We start from the raw sequence: 20977 nt of genomic DNA, 5'->3' as shown, positions 1-20977 counted from the left end.
ATCAAGGGCATTCCCACCCCCATCCTCATTGACACCGGGGCCTCAGTCTGCGTGCTAGCCACCAAACACTACGTAGCCCTGCCAGGCCCACCAGAGCTGGCGACGTCAACAGCGAGGATATATGCATTCGGTGGTGACACCCCCTTACCCATCCAAGGTGCATTCATCGCCCCAGTATCGCACGGACAAAACTCCATCAAGGCAAGATTCTTCGTCACCGACGTCAGCCCCCACTCACTACTGAGTTGCGCTGCGTCAGAAGCGCTTGACATCGTGCATTTCACTTTCGGGGTATACCATGCAGATCTAAAAGGCATGTTACACAAGTTCGCGAGCCTCTTCAAGGGCATTGGCAAACTGAACGCTGACCCCATTCGATTGCACATCGACAAATCCGTAAGGCCGACAGCCCTCAAACACCGCCGAATTCCATTTCACCTGAGAGCACAAGTAGAGGCGGAATTGCAGCAGCTAATGGACCGAGACATCATCGAACGGGTAGAAGGGCCCACCCCGTGGGTTTCACCCATCGTAGTGGCCCCGAAGCCGAAACAACCAGGGGCTGTGCGCATCTGCGTGGACATGAGGCTACCCAATGCGGCCATCAAAAGAGAACGCCACCTCACGCCCACCCTGGACGACATCATCGGCGAACTCCAAGGCGCCAAAGTCTTCTCCAAACTAGACCTCAGATCAGGCTACCATCAACTGGAACTGCACCCCGAGTCGAGGTACATCACCACGTTCACGACGCACGAAGGGCTGTACCAATACAAGAGACTCAACTTCGGGATCTCATCCGCAGCTGAGGTCTTCCAGAACGCAATAAGAGGAGCGCTGTCTGGCCTGAGGGGTGTCATTAACATGTCCGACGACATTCTGGTCTTCGCCAGATCTGAGAGCGAACACCTTAAAAGACTAGAACGCACGTTTGAGAGACTCCAGGCAGTGGGTCTTACACTTCACCAAGAGAAGTGCGAATTCCTGAAAGATCGGCTGGAATTCTTCGGTTTCACCTTCCATGCGAACGGCATTTCACCTGATCCCGGCAAAGTAAAAGACATTAGAGATGCGCCTCCTCCCACTTCCCCTGCGGAAATTCGGAGTTTCCTGGGGATGGTCAACTACTGCGGCAGATTCATCAAAGACTTGGCCTCCCTGTCAGAACCATTGAGGGCACTCACCAGGAATGATGTACCGTGGCAATGGACAGCGGCAGAACAAAGATCATTCAACGCCATCAAAGAGGCCCTGTCAGAGCAGGAGACGATGGCCTACTTCCACCCCAGCCGAGAATCAGAGATCGTCGTTGACGCCAGCCCCGTTGGTCTAGGGGCAGTCCTCATGCAGGCCGACGAACTGGGGGCAATGAGACCCATTGCCTACGCTAGCAAGGCCCTCACTGACACGGAAAGGCGCTACTCGCAAATCGAGAGAGAAGCCCTTGCCATCCTGTGGGGATGCAAACACTTCAGGATATACATCCTCGGCAAACCCGTCGTTGTGGTCACCGACCACAAGCCCCTGATTCCAATTCTGTCAGGCACCTCTTCAAAGCCGCCTCCCCGGATCGAAAGGTGGATGCTATCGCTCATCGAATACAGCGTCAAGCTGGTGTACCGCCCAGGCACCCACAACCCCGCAGACTACCTGTCCCGCCACCCCGGCACGAGGGACGCCCAGAATCCAGTCGAGGTGTCTGATGCAGGAGACGCTGTGCATCTCGTCGTTGAATCAGCCCTGCCTGTGGCCCTGTCGAGGGAGAACATTGCGGAAGACTCAAATTCGGACGAGGCGTTCCTGCGAGTGAAAAGGGCGGTTGCGACAGGGGAATGGCGAGAAGTCCTCCTGAACAACGCCAGAAGACACCCAGAAACGCAGAGAGACCTGCAACTGCTGTGGAAGGCTCGACACGAACTCTCAGTGTCCACGGACGGCCTACTACTGCGGGGAGACCAGATCGTGATCCCCAGATCCCTGGTCACAAGAGTTCTCCAGCTAGCCCACACAGGCCATCAAGGCATGGCCAAGATGAAGGCGCGCCTGAGGCTGAAAGTCTGGTTCCCCGACCTAGAACACCGAGTGACCGAGTTCGTGAAGGCATGCATACCTTGCCAAGCTGCGAGTCCGGCAGAAAAGAGCCCGCCCATCCAAGCCATGCCACGGAGCGACGTGCCGTGGGGGACCGTCCACGCAGACTTCGGTTCGACCGGCAGAGGCCTACACTTCGTAGTGGTGACCGACCAGTGGTCAAGGTACCCCGAGGTGGAGCTCGTGGAATCCACCGCCAGCGATCACACCATCCTGGCCATGGACAAAATTTTCGCCACCCACGGCTTCCCGCTCGAGATCTGCTCCGACAACGGCGCTCCTTTCCAAGGACAGCGTTTCGCCAGATACTGCGCTGAACGAGGCATCAAACACCGCAAAGTGACCCCACTGTGGCCAAGAGCCAATGGAGAGGTTGAACGGTTCATGCGGACACTTAACAAAATTTTTCGCATCTCCGTCAATGGAGGGGAAGACCTGCGCCATAATCTGATCGAATTCCTCCGTGAGTACAGGTCCACCCCACATCAGTCCACCGGAATCGCGCCCGCCGAAGCCCTATTCAAGCGCATACCAAGAGGGCTGATACCGGAAGCAGGAGAGCGACGTCCGGGGGTGATTGATGACACACAAGTGGCAGCGGACAGGGCAGCGAGGAACGAGAAGGAAACAACGAGGCGGAGGCTGCCGGAAAAAGAGATAGCGGTAGGAGATACTGTCCTGGTCCGAAACCGGAAGCCAGAAGGGAAACTCTCAATGACATATGAGACACACCCGATGGGTGTCACCCACGTCAAGGGATCCATGGTCACAGCGGCGAACGCGCGTGGGACAGTGACCAGAAACGCGTCCTTCTTCAAACGCATAGGACCAGCAACCTCTAGAGAGGTACCGGACCCTGGTCGGAGGCAAGCAGCAGATGCACCACCGGAGGACGTTGACACGCCCGGAGACCCTGCGGAACCAGAGAGTGTCGAAATGGGACCGCCCAGGTACCCCCGCAGAGAGGGGCGCCGCCCTCCACAAAGATTCCAAGACTTTATCATGGACTCGGAGACCTGAGCAACAAAAGTCCGTTAAGTATATAATGTTTAGGCCACGTTGGCCCCATGTTTGATGTTTTGTCGTTTGAGGGGGAAAAGGAGGGATGTTGTGTACGTATTACACAAAAGGCGCATGCGCGGCTTGCAAGCCGGCGCATGCGCAGTGAATAATAAAGGCGGCGCCCGGCAGTTGGAGCCGGAGCGCCGGAACGAGCAGACGCCTCCGTGTCTGTTCTTGCGCGGCGTCTCTGCGCGGCAGCCGCATACACCGGAGGGGCCCTCCCGACACCACGGGCCCTCCGACCATCACACCACAGGTATAGGACCAGCAGTAGAATAATGGGAGGGGTTTTGCACCGACATCACATCATATAAGTGTGCAACTAAGCAAATGCGTGCTTACTGGCATGATGTCACGGCAGCAAAACGCAGACTTAACTGCTACTGGTAAACAGTTATGCAAAGCCGCCAGACCCAACGCTAGGATGTACGGCGCCCGAGGTGGAGTGCCTTTTTGGCACACGTGCCCGCCGCGCTTGCGTCAGATTTGACGTTTTAAAAGCCAGCATTGGCACGCTCTGGTGCAGATCTCGGGCCTTTGAAGGAGCTAGGCTGACCCGTGGCACCGCCTCCTCGCGACTGAATCCTTACACTGCATGTTTATCGGCGACTGTAGAAGTATTCTGGCGGGAGGTAGGCCCCGCGCAGCACCGCCTCATGGGATTTAGTTTCATTGAAACAATGTCCCCTATGTGCAGCCGGACTCGGGTGGTTCTTCACAAAAATGAAAACACTATCAAGAGGGGGCCTTCCCTTCTCTGCAGGAACTTCAAAATAAGTTCTGAGCAACATCGAGTTTTATGTTTTCTTTAGCACACAGAAATACGGGCTGGATTCACTGAGCGCTTTTCAACACTGTCGGCCGTCTGCACGGTGAAGTCTCTTGGAATAATTGCTTGCTCATTCGGACAAACTGCTCCAAACAACCCTTTTTAAAGCAATTAGGACGAATTGCATTTGTTTGATTTTTGTTTTTAAAACTACCCCCGTACCCACTTTCTTTCTCCAGCGGCTCCCCCTTTCTCCCTTTTCATGCTTTTCTTTGCATCAGTCTTACTTTGCACCGTTATATTTTTTCGCGTTAGCTAACCTTTTCCGACCCCTTTCTTTCTATGTATCGGCGTCCAAGCAATTGGTCCGGCTTCAAAGGATGTGCTGTATGTATTCTAACAACGGGCTTGCATTTGTCTGCCTCTGTACTGCCCCCCCACCCCGCTTTATGTGTGTGGGTTGGGACGGGGTGTCTGCTCTTCCAAGTGCGTTTGTGCGCCGTGCGCCTGCACCTGAGCGCGAGTCTACCTGCCAGCATGTGCCTACCCGCCCATTTGTGGGCCGTGCACCTGTACCTGAGCGCGAGTCTGCCTGCCTGCATGTGCCTACCCGCCCATGTGTTTGTTGGTACCCTTTTGTGGGTCTTTTGCTTATGTGTGGGCCAGCCACTTTGCCCCTCGTGACCCGCCCTGTCGTCCCGCCTTTGAGGCTTCACTTGGCATATGAACGCAGCACCTGCGCATGAGAGGGTATAACACGGATGTAATGTCTGCACCAGGCATATGGTGGCAATATAGGTGAATCTGAAGATGAATTTCCATATGATAGCAGCCACTGCACACACAATGGCATGCCTTAAATATAAGCATACCAACATTGTGACAATTCAGTTGTCACTTGGCATATGTTGGCAACACCTGGACATAGGAACTAGGCATATATAGGACAACTACACATGGCGTATGCTACCATTATTGAAGCCTTTGACGTTGCACTTGGCCTATGACTGCATAACCTCTACAGGGGTTACAACATGCATATGGGTATGATACATGGTATATGCTTGCAATAGTGGGGCATTTGAGGTTGCACTTGGCATAAGGGTTACACCATGCATATGGGGACTATACATGGCATATGCTACCATTATTGAAGCCTTTGAGGTTGCACTTAACATATGACTGCATAACCTCTACCAGGGTTACACCTTACATATGAAGACTTCACATGGCATATACTGCCATTATTGAAGCCTTTGAGGTTGCACTTGTCCTATGACAGCATAACCTCTACAGGGGTTACACAATGCTTATGGGGACTATACATGGCATATGTGTGCATTAGTGGGGCATTTGAGGTTGCACTTGGCATATGACTGTATAACCTCTACAGGGGTTACACCGTACATATGGTGACTATACATGGCATATGCTTGCATTAGTGGGGCATTTGAGGTTGCACTTGGCATATGACTGTATAACCTCTACAGGGGTTACACCGTACATATGGTGACTATACATGGCATATGCTTGCATTAGTGGGGCATTTGAGGTTGCACTTGGCATATGACTGTATAGCCTCTACAGGGGTTACACCGTACATATGGTGACTATACATGGCATATGCTTGCATTAGTGGGGCATTTGAGGTTGCACTTGGCATATGACTGTATAACCTCTACAGGGGTTACACCGTACATATGGGGACTACACATGGCATATGCTGCCATTAGTGGGTCATTTGAGGTTGTACTTAGCATATGACTGCATAACCTCTACAGGGGTTACACCGTACATGTGACGATCCTATGCCTGGTTACTCCCACATTTAGCAGGCATTGCTATACTTAACACAGTTACTTGAACCGTTTGGCTGTGCTGCAGCCTGGCCATTCTCTCAGAGAGACCTCACTTTGCAATACTTGGACAATTATATGACAACCAGTGACATGACATGAAGATTAGCTGGACATATGATGGCATATGGCATGCCTATAACAGCGTTAACACTGTGTGCTTTGCCATGCTTTTTACTCTTTGAGACAGTCAATCAGGGTGAACTGTTCTGCAGCTCTTCGGTACAAGCACACACCATTCACTCCAGTCACTCATTTGAGGTTCACTTGGCATATGACTGCATAACATCTGCAGGGGTTACACAATGCATATAGGGACGATACATGGCCTATGCTTGCGTTAGTAGGGCATTTGAGGTTGCACTTGCCATATGACTGCATAACCTCTACAGGGCTTACACCATGCATATGGGGACTATACATAGCATATGCCTGCATTAGTGGGGCATTTGAGGTTGATCTTGGCATAGGGGTTACACCATGCATATGGGGACTGTACATATGCATATGGGGACATATGCATGCATTATGGAAGCCTTTGCGGTTGTACTTGGCATATGACTGCATAACCTCTACCGGGGCTACATCGTACCTATGATGACTATACATGGCATATGCTTGCATTAGTGGGGCATTTGAGATTGCACTTGGCATATTACTGCATAACCTCCACAAGGGTTATACCGTACTTATGGTGACTACACATGGCATATGCTGCCATTAGTGGGGCATACTTGGAAAATGATATAACAACCACTGACACATGAAGAGTAGCTGGGCATATGATGGCAGTGTCTGCAAAATGCATATGCCATGCCTATCCTAAATGGCAGTGCTTGGCAAAGGCATATGCCATGCCTATGACAGTGTTAGCAATGTGTGCTTTGCCATGCTTTTTACTCTTTGAGACAGTCAATAGGGGATGAACTATTTATTTATTTATACATTTATAAAGCGCTCAAAGCCCAAAGGCAACCAGGAACTGTTATGCAGCTCTTTGGTGCAAGCACACACCATTCACTCCAGTCACTCATCTGGCCTGTGTGAGGTAAACAGGAAGTGAGCCGCACTACCAAATTGAGGGAAGGTCATGGTGCCGACCCCGGGTCTACCAGTGCCCTGTGCGAGATTGTTCGCCGCCCACGCCCCTCCAGCAATTGAGACGGGGAAGCCGTGCAGGCTCTGATCTGTAACATAAGGACACTGTTCTTCAGACAGCATGGCACGTCATTGTAATGACTTTTCAGCAGGGATATTGTAGGCTACATCAGGAAAAGTGTTGCAAGGCCTGGGATCCACACAGTAACAGAAATTGCGCAACACCCCCGCTGTTCGCCCGGCACGGCGTGGCATGATTCTTGACTAGGCACTGGTGCTGCGCCTCTGTCACTCGCTAATAAAAGGTCATTGACTGACACTTTACATGACAGTGTTATGTAAAGGGTGCTACCAACTCACCCAATGTAATGATGACACTGTTTTTTGTGAACTGGTGGCGCCCTTTATTTGCAGTGCCCCTGTGTGACCACACCACTTGATCGCCCCTTGAGGCGGCTCTGGAAGGTCTTTCACCTTCCTCATTCCTCTCCTGGTGATGTGTTGCAGTAAGGATTTGCATTGAACAAGTATACAGGAAATGTATGATACACTAAACTCACTAACCTCTTCTCCGAGTCAGCCCTGTCTCTAGATTCATGGTCTGGTCCTCTGACCTTTGATTATGTCCTGAATTACCAGCGGGCTCTGCCACTGCGGTGTACGTAGCACACCCCATTCCCCTCTTGATGTGCAATGAAAAAAATCACTGTGGAAAAAACTACCACTTTCCTGGTGGGCCCAGCAGCGTCAGAGCATCAGAAAGCATCATTAGTGACCCACATTTCACCTTAAGGGAGAGGGGGCCTGACCACAACCGCCCCAAGAGCTTGTTTTCTATTCTCACATGACCCTCGTTCAGTCCCTAACCTAACCTTGCCCTTGAATATTTTCCAGTTCTCTCAGCACCTCGTGCAGCCCAGGACACCCTATTGCAGCCCCTCGGCTGCATTGCACAACCCTGCCCCCTACTGGCAAACCCTGAATCCACACCAGAGCCTCAATTTATAGCCTCTAAATTAAAGGGGCTACTTTTTCTCTGCCACCCTTTCTCCCTCTCTCATCCCTGACTGTCTGTCTGCAATCCAGGTGTGGTGTGCCGCCAACGACCTCTGCCTTAATGCCAGTAAGATAGAGATCCTCCTCATCAGCACTCCTGCACCTTCCTTTCCTGTCACTGTCTGGCCGGCCTCCCTTGGCCCTCTTCCTGCTCCCACCTGTGAGGCCAAGAACCTTGGGGTCATGTTTGACAACAAGCTTTCCTTTTCCCACACATCTCTTGCATCTCTAAGAAGTCAAACTACCAACTTCACCGCCTCAGAGGTATTCTTCCCTTTCTCTCCTTCTCCCAGAAGCTCATTGTCTTTAGAGCTCTGGTTCTCTCTAGGCTGGACTACTGCAACAGCCTCTTTCTTAATCTGCCTGCCAATACTCTCCGCCCTATCCAGAACAGGACTGCAAGACTTGTCCTTAGCCTCAAGCCCTGGGATCGTATCTCTCCAGCCCTGAAATCTCTTCATTGGCTCCCAGTGGCTGCAAGGATTAAGTTCAAGACCCTTTGCATTGGCCACAAGGCCTTCTGGGGCCTGAGTCTGCAATACCTTCAACTCTTCCTTCGGAAATACCTTCCTACTGGAGCTCTTCGCTCCTTCACCTCTAACTCCCTCAGGGTCAGTCGTTTCTCCAACCAATGAGTTGGGGGTAGATCTCTTTCTTCGGCTGGGGCCTCCCTCTGGTACAGCCTCCCTGCCTCTCTGAAACTTGAGGATAATCATCTTCGGTTCAGAAAGCACCTCAAGACCTTCCTCTTTGCTGCTGCCTTCTCTCTTCCTCTCCCCTGCTGATCGGTCTGTGTCGGCACTGGGAACCTGGCTACCCTCTGATTTCGGGACCAGATCCCTGCCCACCCAGCCGCATTCCCGCACTGCCTCCTGGCAACCCTTGCACCTGGGTCTGTATCTGTAACCCTACAGTCCCTTACCTGCACTTATTAGACACCTCTGTCTGCACTTTATAACTGCACTGCCACCAGCTGGCCGCACTACCTGTTTAGATCTTGTTTCAGCACTTTCCACTTGTCCCCTGCTCTCCACCCTGCACTTGCGCGTTCTCAATGTCACTGGGCCTAGTAAAATCGTGGTTTTGTCCTCCCTTGTTCTCGCCCCCCTTGCCTTGTTGCACCCTGAAACACTTGTGTATGGGCGCAATATAAATACAATATCATATTTTAAATAATCAAACCGTTCGCACATCAATCTTGCAGGACAGTCACACTCCTGTCATCTCCCAGTCGAGTATGTAGGCGACAACAACCAGTCACACCATCTCTAGAACGCCAGATAAATCTTCAGAGCCGCGGGGGAGGGGCGGGGGGGGGGCTTTTTGGGAGCTGTGAGTAGTCTGGACATCACAGTCAAGTGTGCCCAGAATGTACTAAAGTGTTCATTAAAAGTAATACAAGGGTGTATAATGTGTTTTTCCTAAGTTTCTTGGGCATGAAATAAAGATATGAACTCTTTGGCTTCCACATTCTGGCTTTTTGAGATGCAAGCGCCATATTTTACCTGTTTGTGTGTTTAAGGAGAAGGAGTCCGCCAGCAGCTCCTCCCCAGCGACGCTCATCTTGACGTTGACAGGGCTGGGCAGAATGGCCCGGTGGCAGTCTGGCACTGCCCCATTGTACACCCCACTGACATGGAGCACATCCCCATAAATGCGTGTGCCCAGGTAGCCATTGGCAACCGTTGCCAGGTAGCGGGGGTCGGAGGGCAGGGTACTTGAGGTGAATATTCTTGGATCTTCAGCAGAGTCTGACATGGCTGCAACCTGAAATGAATAAAACAAGCGAAGTTAGAAAGAGATTGCATTATAGATATATATATCACCCCAACATCATGACTCCAGCATTGTCTGAACTATCTATTTTTGAGCTCAAAAAGGCATAGTGTTGTGGTCTGAGGATCACACGCAGGCAGGAAGGTATAATTCTAGGTATTTATTTTCTCTACACACACAGCACTGGCTTCTGGCTCAATAGTTATTCTCTCAACATTATTGTCTTAGGTAGGAGCACAGTCTATGCTGGATTCACCTGTGTGCAGTGCAGGGGGTATATATATATTATTCAGTTTAAGTCTGCAGGGAGAGCGTTGGATTGCTGTTGCTTGCTGCGCTCGCAATGTTCCCAGGAGGATAGCTCAGCGGCAGCGTGCTCGACTTGGAAACAAGATGACACGAAGCAACACAGGTTCGCGCTTAGAAACCTCTGGGTATTAAGCGCGTTATAAATAACCTATCATATATCATATGTTCTTAGCGGGAAGTCCCGCTTCCTAACTCGCGTCTGGTCTCACGAGACTTCGCACGGGACTTCCTGAAGTCCTTTACCCTACACAAAGCCGCCCATGATATCAGAACGAGACGGTAAGGAGTCATTAAGACCAGGGCATTTGGGGTCAATAATTAGTGACTGACTTGCTTTTCTGGAATAATTCTGGCAACAATGGAAGTTCACTTTTATTTAATAGGATTAGCTTTTAGGATTAGCTTGACGGGGCATGGCAATCATTGTATTAGATTGCAGGTGTGGCCTGCAGTGGAGGAGGCCAGGGATTAGATGAGCAGGGTTTCTCAGCTGAGGACTTTCCCTTCTAGTTGAGTCCACCACGTGTCCCTCCACTTCCTGCTTCAAATTTGAGGGACATATAAAGCAGTTCAGGGGTAGGACTGATCAGGGGCGGATTTAGCAGTCGCTAGACAGACGAACGGCGAGCCGCCCCTCCCCCTTCCCTTCCTTCCCATTTGTTTTCACAGGCAAACAGAGGCAGCCAGCGCTCATGGGGCACTGTGTGTTCTGTGCGAACACTGACTGAGTAATGCATCCATTAAGGTGGAGGGGCGGCCACGTTTACTATTCATAGAGGCGCCTTAGCTGCTCTTAATGAATGCGGAGGGAGGGGGTGGGGGTGTTGAGCGCAGAGTGTTTCCAAAGAAATGCTTAAGTAACAGGTTTGCGATTTGCCATCTAGTGAATAGGCAGTTGGTGGTCTCCCACCATTTACAAGGGCCCATTATCTCCACCTGAGCCGCAGTTGGCTCCCCATAGCCAGGCCTTTCCCCCTGGTTTGAATTTCCACTCTGGGTGTCAATGGGTGGCGGGGCAAATACACAACCCTTCCATGCCCAGAAGGAACTTTAAACAAAAGGCATCACCTAAGATGAAGGCCATTTGCTGTTCTTCCATTTCACCTCCCAGTTTATTCCAGGTAGACCAAACACATGACCGGCTAGATGTGAATAAATTAACACATTCCCGCAATGACGCCAACATTATAAACAATAGCTTTTGTCCCTAAAGCTTGCTATTGTGCACTCGTGATCACAATTAACTTCGCCCACCTATCATGGGCCCTTTGTCACGTGCTGCCCATGGGGCCCTTTGCCTTAAAACTGCCACTGGGACTGATGTTGTCATGAGTGGGACCGTGCCCGGCATGGATGGATGGATGGATGGATGGATGGATGAACACGCGGGCTGAGTTACTCCTTAGCCTCAGCAGGTCCCTAATGGATCCCATTGATTTTGTATGGAGGCCCAGGGAGAGAGTTTGGGGACAGGACTGCAAGCATCAGATCTGTGTAATGATTACACTTAGGCTAGCTAAACACAAATTAATGTAAAGGTGCTTGTGGCGGATTTGGGGCGCAGATTAGGGATGCGCAGAGGGTAAATGGCTCAGCACTCCATGCCCTGAGATCTACAGGGAAGCTATTGGCACAGTGGCCTGTTCCAGTGGGTTTCCTTCAGTTGGGGCTTCACTGCACACTCCTACGTGCCCGGATTGTGATTGCTGTGGGAATGCATGCTATCAATTCTTATGTATTTGAAGTTCTGAAATACCAGGCATCCCGAGCCCGTGGAGTGGTGGGCTAAGGCTATGCCCCATCCATAGAAGCCCCCGACCTTTGCTATAGCAATTCCAGTAAGACCGTAAGACTGAAGAGCCATGTCCATTGTCCCTCACACTAGCTAGATGGGTGTAGGGCTGCAATCTGGATCAGAAGATGGGCACTTCCCTGACGGAAGTTGTCCAAGTTCTCCAAGGAGATCTCCACTTGGCCATAACAGGATGGAGAAGAAAGGAACAATGAAAGAGAAGAAACTTGGGTAGACTCAGACAGCACACAAGGGTAGCCTCTTAACAAAGAGGTGCATCGCCCCACCCAACATTGTTAAACTATCAGTAAGGAAAAGGGTGGACATGTGGGCCTCATGGAGTGGCATTGCAAAGCATTTGAGGTTTAACATTGTCAATGCCCTCTCTCCCCCATCCCCTCAAGTCCAGATTGGGGGTGGGTGGGCTTTATTAATGGCGTTGTCCTTGTGCTAGCAGCCTCCCGCTAACCTCAAATAAAGGATGGTGTAATCATGCACTTGAGGTCACCTATTTACCTCTTGATGTTGTGACCCGACTGGCTCAGCAGATTTTTCTCTGAGGGATAAGGTGTGCAAACAAAGGATCTGATTATAAGTTTGGTGGCCCAGTACATTTTTGGCAGTGGTTCCATTGCCACCACTTTTTCTGCCAGTAACGGAATTACCACCATTTTTACTCCACTGCCAAATTCCCCGTTAGAGGTTAAGTCCTCCACATTACCTCCAAAAAATGGCAGCTTTACCCTATGCAGAATTAACACCAATGGCAAGTCTGCAAAACCTCCAGTGGAGACATTGGATTCCAGAAATGGGGATCAACACCACCATACCACCATGCATGATTCGACAGTCATTCTACCCGAGCAAGCGGCGCTAACAGTAACTGATTTTGCCGGTATGTGAATACCAACAATCGCAGAATAAGCTAGGCCCCTTGTGTTCCCGCATCACATCCCATGCCACATATTATAACTTCCCCTTATTTATTACCCTCAACGACTTGTGAAGCGCGCTGCTTTCTGGCCAGATTTGCACAACAGAAAATTCAAATAGAAAATACATATAAATACAAAGGACCGCCATATTCTCTATGATAATATCGGGAAGGGAACTTTTTACATAAACTGGATAATACACCAGGGGCACACTTTATTACTTCATGTTTTAAATGCGGTTTCTGCACTCACTTCAAGGGTTAGAAAATGCAGGTTTGCTGCCCCTGTGAATGGGGAACATGTGGCACTCCGTCTCATTAGAAGGGAGGCACCATTGCCTTTGCTTTTTAAAATCATCCACGCTGTACAAAGAGCAGATGTATACAGTTTTGCCGTGGCACAATTGTTCGTGGCCGAATAGAGCGTGGTCAATTAGGGCACAAAGTCAATTTTGGCACCGCCAAATCCCCCCAAACTAAAAAAAAAAAAAAACACACCCTACTTACCTTTTCGCCGACTGCTCATCTTCTAACCCTGCAGCATCGGATCCGTCCCTCCTACGCCGGTTGGATCTACAAATCTCCGGAAGCGGGGGACTACCCCAAAAGCCTTCACTAAAAGCCCCGCTCCCCATGTTTGGTAGTGATTACCCAAACTACTTGTTTACAAACGATTGCATGGTACTGGCTGAATTCGGCAAGATTTACCATACGATCACTTGTAAATGATCAATTTGGGTAATACCCAAAGAGCCATTAGGGAGCACAAGCAATAATAACTCATCAGGCAGCATAAGCAGCAATGGCCTATGACCTTTGTGCACTATTTTCTCTGAAGATTTGCCCAGTGCTTTCGTTGCCATATGGCCTCAGTGGGGCTAGTAGATGCGAGAGGGATCAAGAATACACTGGTTCTTCCACCAACATATGTTGCAATGTGATGTCAGTTTTCTGGTGTAACACCTTTCTGCCACTTTCGGGGGCCTTGCTGCAGGTGCTTCATCCTCATCTTCCTTGGGCAAATTATGGTTTATGCTAAATGTAATTTATAAGGGGCAACATCCGAGCGGCCAGATTATCCTTCTAGCCGTCTTGCAGTAACAGCCTAGTGATGGAACCTGAGAGAAGTCAGAACCTTTAGCCACAGCTTATAAATCTGAGGGATCTTGGTTCTGCTGTAAGCAGGGGCAGACTGGGAACCAAAAGAGCCCCCGGAAATAGTTTTCAAAGTGACCCTATATTAAACATTTTCAGCAAGCCCAACCTTTTTCCTATGGGAACACTTGCAGATACCACACAAAAGAGGCCCAGGCAGGGTGCAGAGGTCCACTGGGAAATCGCCAGAGTTCCCTACAAGCCAGCCCACCCCTGTCTGTAAGGGTTTTCAAACCTCTGACACTTTAGATAAAAAATAAGGAGTTGAATGCGCTCATAGTTTGGCTATTGTTTGGTGAGGATCCCCACAAAGGTAATTGTAGCTCTTAGTGGGGTACGTTGCTAATCTATTTCCCCCCTCAATACTAGCAATTGAAGGGTCCCTCAAAGTGATAGGTAGCAGACAGAGGTCTTTGATTCTGCGCGGACTTGGAGCATGTAAGGTAAGCCAGCATTGAATATGACCGCTGCGCTATGGTTATCCTTTTCCGGCATTGGGGAGGGTCCCAATGATCGGTGTCAACAGAAAGCAACTGGCAGAGTAGGACCTTGGTTTCACATGGTTTGAGGCAGAGTTAACGAGCTTGCAACCAGCTCTGACTGTGCACTAGGTTGCATATAGCTTGTCAACAGCCACCAGTGCTTTTTCACAACTGGAGGTGTACCTATGGTATCCAGGCTGGCTGCTGCCAAGCATGTGAGCCAGCAAGGTCCTATAGATATAGTAGTGGGTGCAGGATATATCCTGTCCCCGAGCAACCGTGCATACAATGGTGGTAAGTGAGAAATATGTGCGATTAGTCAGAAAGGATATGAACCTCTCACTCGCTCTCCAAAAAAATAAATGATGCAGACATAGCACTGAACAAAATGTACAACACTATGCACACCTATATTAAGTAAGTATTAGTGACAGTATTCACGATATTCAGATCAAATCAATCTAATGATTATTTAAAGATGTTTGAGGTGCGGGGGAGATAATCTCAACCTTGGCATCTGGGTTGCAAATATTCGGATGAAAGGTGGTGTTCCCAAGATGGGGAACTCCCGTCCCCTGCACACTGAGATCTATATAAACAGATTGATAATTTAACCATATGGTGTGTGTTGCATGGGAAATACTGTAGCTAGTATTGTCCAATGTCACCATATGTGGTTATTTGGATTTTACTCTTCTGGACATTATTGATATATAGTAGGTAAAGACACATTTTTCATACAAAAACATTAATAAGTGACAATCTTCAAATTTAACACAAGAACTTGAAATATATTCTTAATTTGATGGCCCAACGCATTTTGAGAATTCACTCTTCATCAGGGGCAAAATAGATAATTCACAGTTTCTACAAAAGTTAAAAGTCGAAAAGAACTCATTAATAAGGTGGTTAATTTTTCATAATACAATCTACTTTACAAAAAAACTTGCATATTACAAAGCAAAGCTGTACGGTGAGAGACCTCTTTCCAAACGATTCGAGTTACAATGTGATCACATAGTGCATGACACTCTTTCTTTTAAGAGCTGCCTATTTGAAATTGAAACACCAATTTAAGACTTTAGAGTATACCCTGTATGATAGTAGGTGAGTTTTAATGTTAAACTAAAAGAAAAAAGTTGACAGAAAGACTGCTGACCTTGTGTTTAAAGTGTATAATTTCAACAGGATTGATTTGTTCTAAGGAGACAAATAACGTCTGTGGGCTTATATGGAAAAAACACAGTCCATCCAAGAAAACAGGCGACTACCTGTAGACATAATGATAAAAATGATAGAAATATAAATTCTATTTGATTGACCAGTATGTAGTTGGTGCCGGTAAAACAAAGGTAAACGCTGACCTTGGTTAATAGAATTCAAAGACGTCGTGATTGCACTCGGGACATGGTTGTAAATGGTGATCCCATGGAGTTGAGAAGCAATATTAAATCAAGCCTGGCCACGGTCAAGGTTAGGAACCAAGGGTCTGAATCCCAACCCAAGCGGGCCGCCTAGGAGGGAAACAAGAACACAAAGGTTCTAAATAAAATGGCGTCACACGACGAACGGGTGACAACGTGATTGGTAATCAAGTGTAACTTACTTGTTCAAAAAAACGCTGAGTCGAACTTCGAGGACTCGTTGGAGTGTCCGCCGCTGCGGGTGGAGGATATTCAGCTGACTGAAAATGTTTATTTTAAATAGCGTCATAGTAATGACGTATTACCATAGTTGCGTGGTCAAGTCAGAGACCTCTGGCGTCACAATGCGCATGCGTGATGTCAGGCGGCATTTGTAAAAAAGTTGAGTAGAAGACGTGATCACGTCAGAGTGATTGACGTCATAATGCGCATGCAGAGTAGCTAAAGATAACAGATTTCTATGTCAAGAACAATAAACTGTATTACGCTTATATTGAAGCTATAGGGTCACTATCATAAATGTAAGTGTGTTGTATGCACACATGGGTGTCGTTCACAAATACATAATCAACAAGAAGTCGAGTTATGTATGCAGAATAGCAAGTATCCGGGTGATAGTGGTAACATGTCATAGTATCTTGTCCGAGTTCATGTTACTTCAAACCCAGAGATGAAAAACTCAACCCAGATTGTAGTTTTACAAGCGGGTGCTGTTGTTTGCAAGTTCGTGTAGAGGATAGTGTAATATGCGGCCGAAATGGCTTCGATGGTAATATACATATGTAATGATTAATGGTCCCAAAGATGGTATACTCAACCTTCGTAAAGGTAAGTCAATATGACAACACGAGAATTCTTTCAACATCGGGTTATCAAATAAAACATATCTGTCAACATAAAGTCATGATAGTTGTTATACTGCTGGTCCAGACTTGGATTCACAATCTATTCCAAGAAATGTACATTTGTGGATTACAGAAATATTAATGGAATTCTGTTACACTGCAAAAAGAATTTAGTACACCAGTATGTTCTATTGAGGTTCATGTCTATATAGCAACATATAAACCTTATCCTTTGCTATACAAAAGTTGCCTATATGGTGGCTAGACCCATTGGATAGTTACCGTTTATAAAAATGGACCCAAATAGTAGTCCTCATTAATTCCTAATGGATTTAGGGAGTTAATACCCTTACTGATAAATCAGCAACCACCTTGGCATTCTCAGACGAAGAAGCCACAAGAATTCTGGGTCTCATTAAAGATACTAGTAAAGAGTCTACTAGCACAAACAATCCACAAAATCTCATCCAGAGACTAGAAAGATTGATATGTAGGGAGATTTCCCAATAACTACACACAACTACACTTGCGCAATACTTCAGAGCTAAAAGAATACTTAGAGGATTACGGGTATATTTATGTCCTACACTTTGCAAAGATAATAAAGAGTTTGTAAAACGTTGGGAACAGATAATTAACAAATGGATCTCATTTTATTGACAATAGAAGAATTGGCTAAATCACTGACTGAGATCAATCAAGAGATTGAGGAACTATCATCACAACTGGCCAAATTAAAAACTGCTACTGAATTACAAGCAATTCTAGAGGATACCAATCAAACACTTGCATACTTACAAAAAAGAAATTGAACAGCGAAAGATCAGGAAGTTCAGACGGGACACACTCGATTACGCATGTGATATTGTCTACTCCTGGCAAGAGTACTATAACAACAACAGACCTACTCACAGGCCAGCCAGACCCCCCAAGCAGCAACCTGATAACATCAATACAGATAGCAGCGAAGTTACCAGTGGGGAATTAGAAGAAAGGCCATCCACAAGTGCTACATCTACTCCACCTCCAAATACCACCAGCATACCACTGGTATCTGCAAGTACGACAACTTTACCAACGCCTGAACCTTTTTTAGGAGACAGAAAGCCAGACGAGGCAAAAAGAAAACCCAGACAGAAAAACAAACACTGAAAGATCCCATGGTTATCAATATTTCATCCAAACAACTTTCGCAATCACAAATGGACACTTTGAATTTAGGAATATCATTTATTCCTACAAACAATAAAAGTCTATTCGAGGAGGAAATACATTTTTTAAAACTTGTTTGCAAGATGGAACTAAGAATATTCTTCGATAACTTGACAGAAGATATACAGGAAAGAAATAACCCACAATATTTAGAAATCAAAGGCAAAAGTAATTTTCACCCGCAAATCAACCACCCATTGGTGAATCTATTCAAAACAAAAACCACAAAAGCACTCAGTTGCTTAAAATATGCAACAACTAACAAACTCAATATCAGGAAACATCAGCTGAACATCAAAGAATTAGCATCAGACAATAGTCTAACGATCAAACAGGCTGACAAGGGTGGTGCTTTGATCATCATGGATACAACCCAATATAATGAAGGATGCTACAAATTGCTATCAGATCAAGACACTTACTTGAAATTGGATGGGGATCCTATTCTCTCAATTAAAGATACTATCAAAAAAGTGATTGACAAAGCATCTGGTCTAGATTGGATCACAGAAAGAACAAGTGATTATTTGATCAATAAACATCCGGTGACCCTAGTCTTTTATGGACTGCCAAAAATACATAAGAACAGAACAGATCCACCCCTACGACCAATAGTAGCAGGGACAGATAGTATCTTTCAACCCTGGCAGTATATCTGGACACAGCCCTACAACCATTGATACAAAAGACAGAAACCTATCTCAAAGACACCACACATTTTTTACAAATCATCAGCCTAATCAATACAGATCAATCCAACCTTTTACTGTTCACCATGGATGTCAGTAGCCTATATACATCGATCCCACATAATCAAGGCATTGAAGCTTTGGAATGGTTTCTACTGAAGCACAATGAGATCAACATTAAAAAAACATTTTCAATTGAACTAATCAATCTGATTTTATACAATAACTACTTCCGTTTCAATAATCAGTACTATCTCCAGATATCCGGAGCTTCCATGGGCTCATCTGTAGCCCCTTCATATGCTAACATTTTCATGTATAACTTTGAATGCACGTTTGTTTTGGAAAATCCTGTTTGGAAAGGTAAAATCAAAAGTTGGCTATGATACATTGACAATGTGTTTGGTATATGGATGGGCACGGAATCAGAACTGTTACTCTTTTGGGAATACCTCAACAATTGCAAGAACAGGATAAAATTTACCATCGAAATTGGGAAACCTTCCATACATTTCCTGGACATGACAATTGAAATCACAAATCAAGGACTTAAAACATGGATTTTCAGAAAACCTACAGATGTGAATAGTTCCCTCCATTTCCACAGTTTTCACCCTAAACATCTGAAAGACAATTTACCCTTTAATCAACTCCTCAGACTGAAAAGAATTACTTCAGACACAGACAAACTACAGGATGAATATGCTATCTTAAAAAACAGATTTACAGAACGGGGCTTCCCTGAAGACCTAGTGGACAAAGCTATTTTGAGAACAGCATGACAAAGTCGTGAAGACCTTTTGACCCAAAAAGCTAAGAATACTAAAACCAACTTAATACATACGCGGAGATATTCCAGCCAAAGCTTTCAAATAAAGCGGATAATCCACAAAAACTGGGACCTTATCAAATCAGACCCTCAATTGAATACACTTTTTCCAGAACCACCGAAGTTAGCGTTCAAAAGTTGCAGCAACTTCACAGACAGATTAATCAAAGCAGAGAAACAAAAAAGACTCACGCAAACTATCCTTAGCAAACCTAAGAATGGGACTTTTCCCTGCCTCAACTGCCAACAATGCTCAAATGTGATTAAGGGAGATCACATCAGATATGCTAATACAGGCAAGAAAATACCACTCAAACAATATGCCACACGTGATTCCAAAAATGTCATCTACGCGTTACGATGCCCATGTGGTAAATACTACGTGGGTAAAACTGCTAGAAAGGCCAAAGAAAGATGGACGGAACATAAATCAAACATCAGAACCAAGAATATCAAGTCACTCATCTACAGACATTTCCGAGACCACCATCATAGCGTTGCCCAAATGAGGGTAGTAATACTTGAGGTACTACACCCACAAGAGGGGGGGGATCTACAAAAGAGATTATCCCAAAGAGAGTTATACTGGAATGACCGTCTTGACTCCCTAGATCCATTAGGAATTAATGATAACTACTATTTGGGTCCATTTTTATAAACAGTAGCTATCAAATAGGTCTATTCCACCATATAGGCAACTTTTGTATAGCAAAAGATCAGGTTTATATGTTGCTATATAGACATGAACCTCACTAGAACATACTGGTGTACACATTTTTTTTGCCATGTAACTGAATTCCATTCATATTTCTGTAATCCACAAATGTACATTACTTGGAATAGATTGTGAATCCAAGTCTGGAACAGCAGTATAACAACTATCATGACTTTATGTTGACAGATATTTTTTATTTGATACACCGATGTTGAAAGAATTCACGTGTTGTCATATTGACTTACCTTTACGAAGGTTGAGTATACCACCTTTGGGATCATTAATCATTACATATGTATATTACCATCTAAGCCATTTCGGCCGCATATTACACTATCCTCTACACAAACTTGCAAAAAACAACACCCGCTTCTAAAACTACGATCTGGGTTGAGTTTTTCATCTCAAGGTTCGAAGTAACATGAACTCAGACAAGATACTATGACATGTTACCTCTATCACCAGGATACTTGCTATTACGCATACATAACTGAACTTCTTGTTGATTATGTATTCGTGAACGACACCCATGTGTGCATACAACACACTTAACATTTATGATAGTGACCCTATAGCTTGAACATAAGCGGAATACAGTTTACTGTTCTTGACATGGAAATCCGTTATCTTTAGCTACTCCGCATGCGCATTATGACGTCAATCACTCTGACGTGATCACGTCTTCTTCTCAACTTTTTTTACTAATGCTGCCTGACAACACGCATGCGCAATGTGGCGCCAGAGGTCTCTGACGTGACCATGCAACTACACGAATACGTCATCACTATGACACTATTTAAAGTAAACATTTTCGGTCAGCTGAATATCCTCCACTCGCAGCGGCGGAAGCTCCAGCGAGTCCTCGAAAGTTCGACTCAGCGTT

At 46.5% G+C, this 20977-nt stretch overlaps 1 protein-coding gene across 3 annotated transcripts in view; it reads right to left on the bottom strand.

Annotated features, from left to right (window-relative positions):
• PGGHG (protein-glucosylgalactosylhydroxylysine glucosidase) overlaps positions 1 to 20977 on the bottom strand; it is a 394441-nt gene that overhangs the window by 246065 nt on the left and 127399 nt on the right. For all 3 annotated transcript variants that reach the window (XM_069624088.1, XM_069624089.1, XM_069624090.1), the window contains exon 2: positions 9438 to 9699. In XM_069624088.1, coding sequence (XP_069480189.1) covers positions 9438 to 9699 — 262 coding nt within the window. The remainder of the gene's footprint in view (positions 1 to 9437; positions 9700 to 20977) is intronic.

Source organism: Ambystoma mexicanum, chromosome 11 (assembly GCF_040938575.1).
Source record: "Ambystoma mexicanum isolate Mex_15411 chromosome 11, UKY_AmexF1_1, whole genome shotgun sequence".
Taxonomy (NCBI): domain Eukaryota; kingdom Metazoa; phylum Chordata; class Amphibia; order Caudata; family Ambystomatidae; genus Ambystoma; species Ambystoma mexicanum.
The sequence above is the reverse complement of the archived record's forward strand: the minus strand, read 5'-3'. Positions and strand labels throughout refer to the sequence as shown.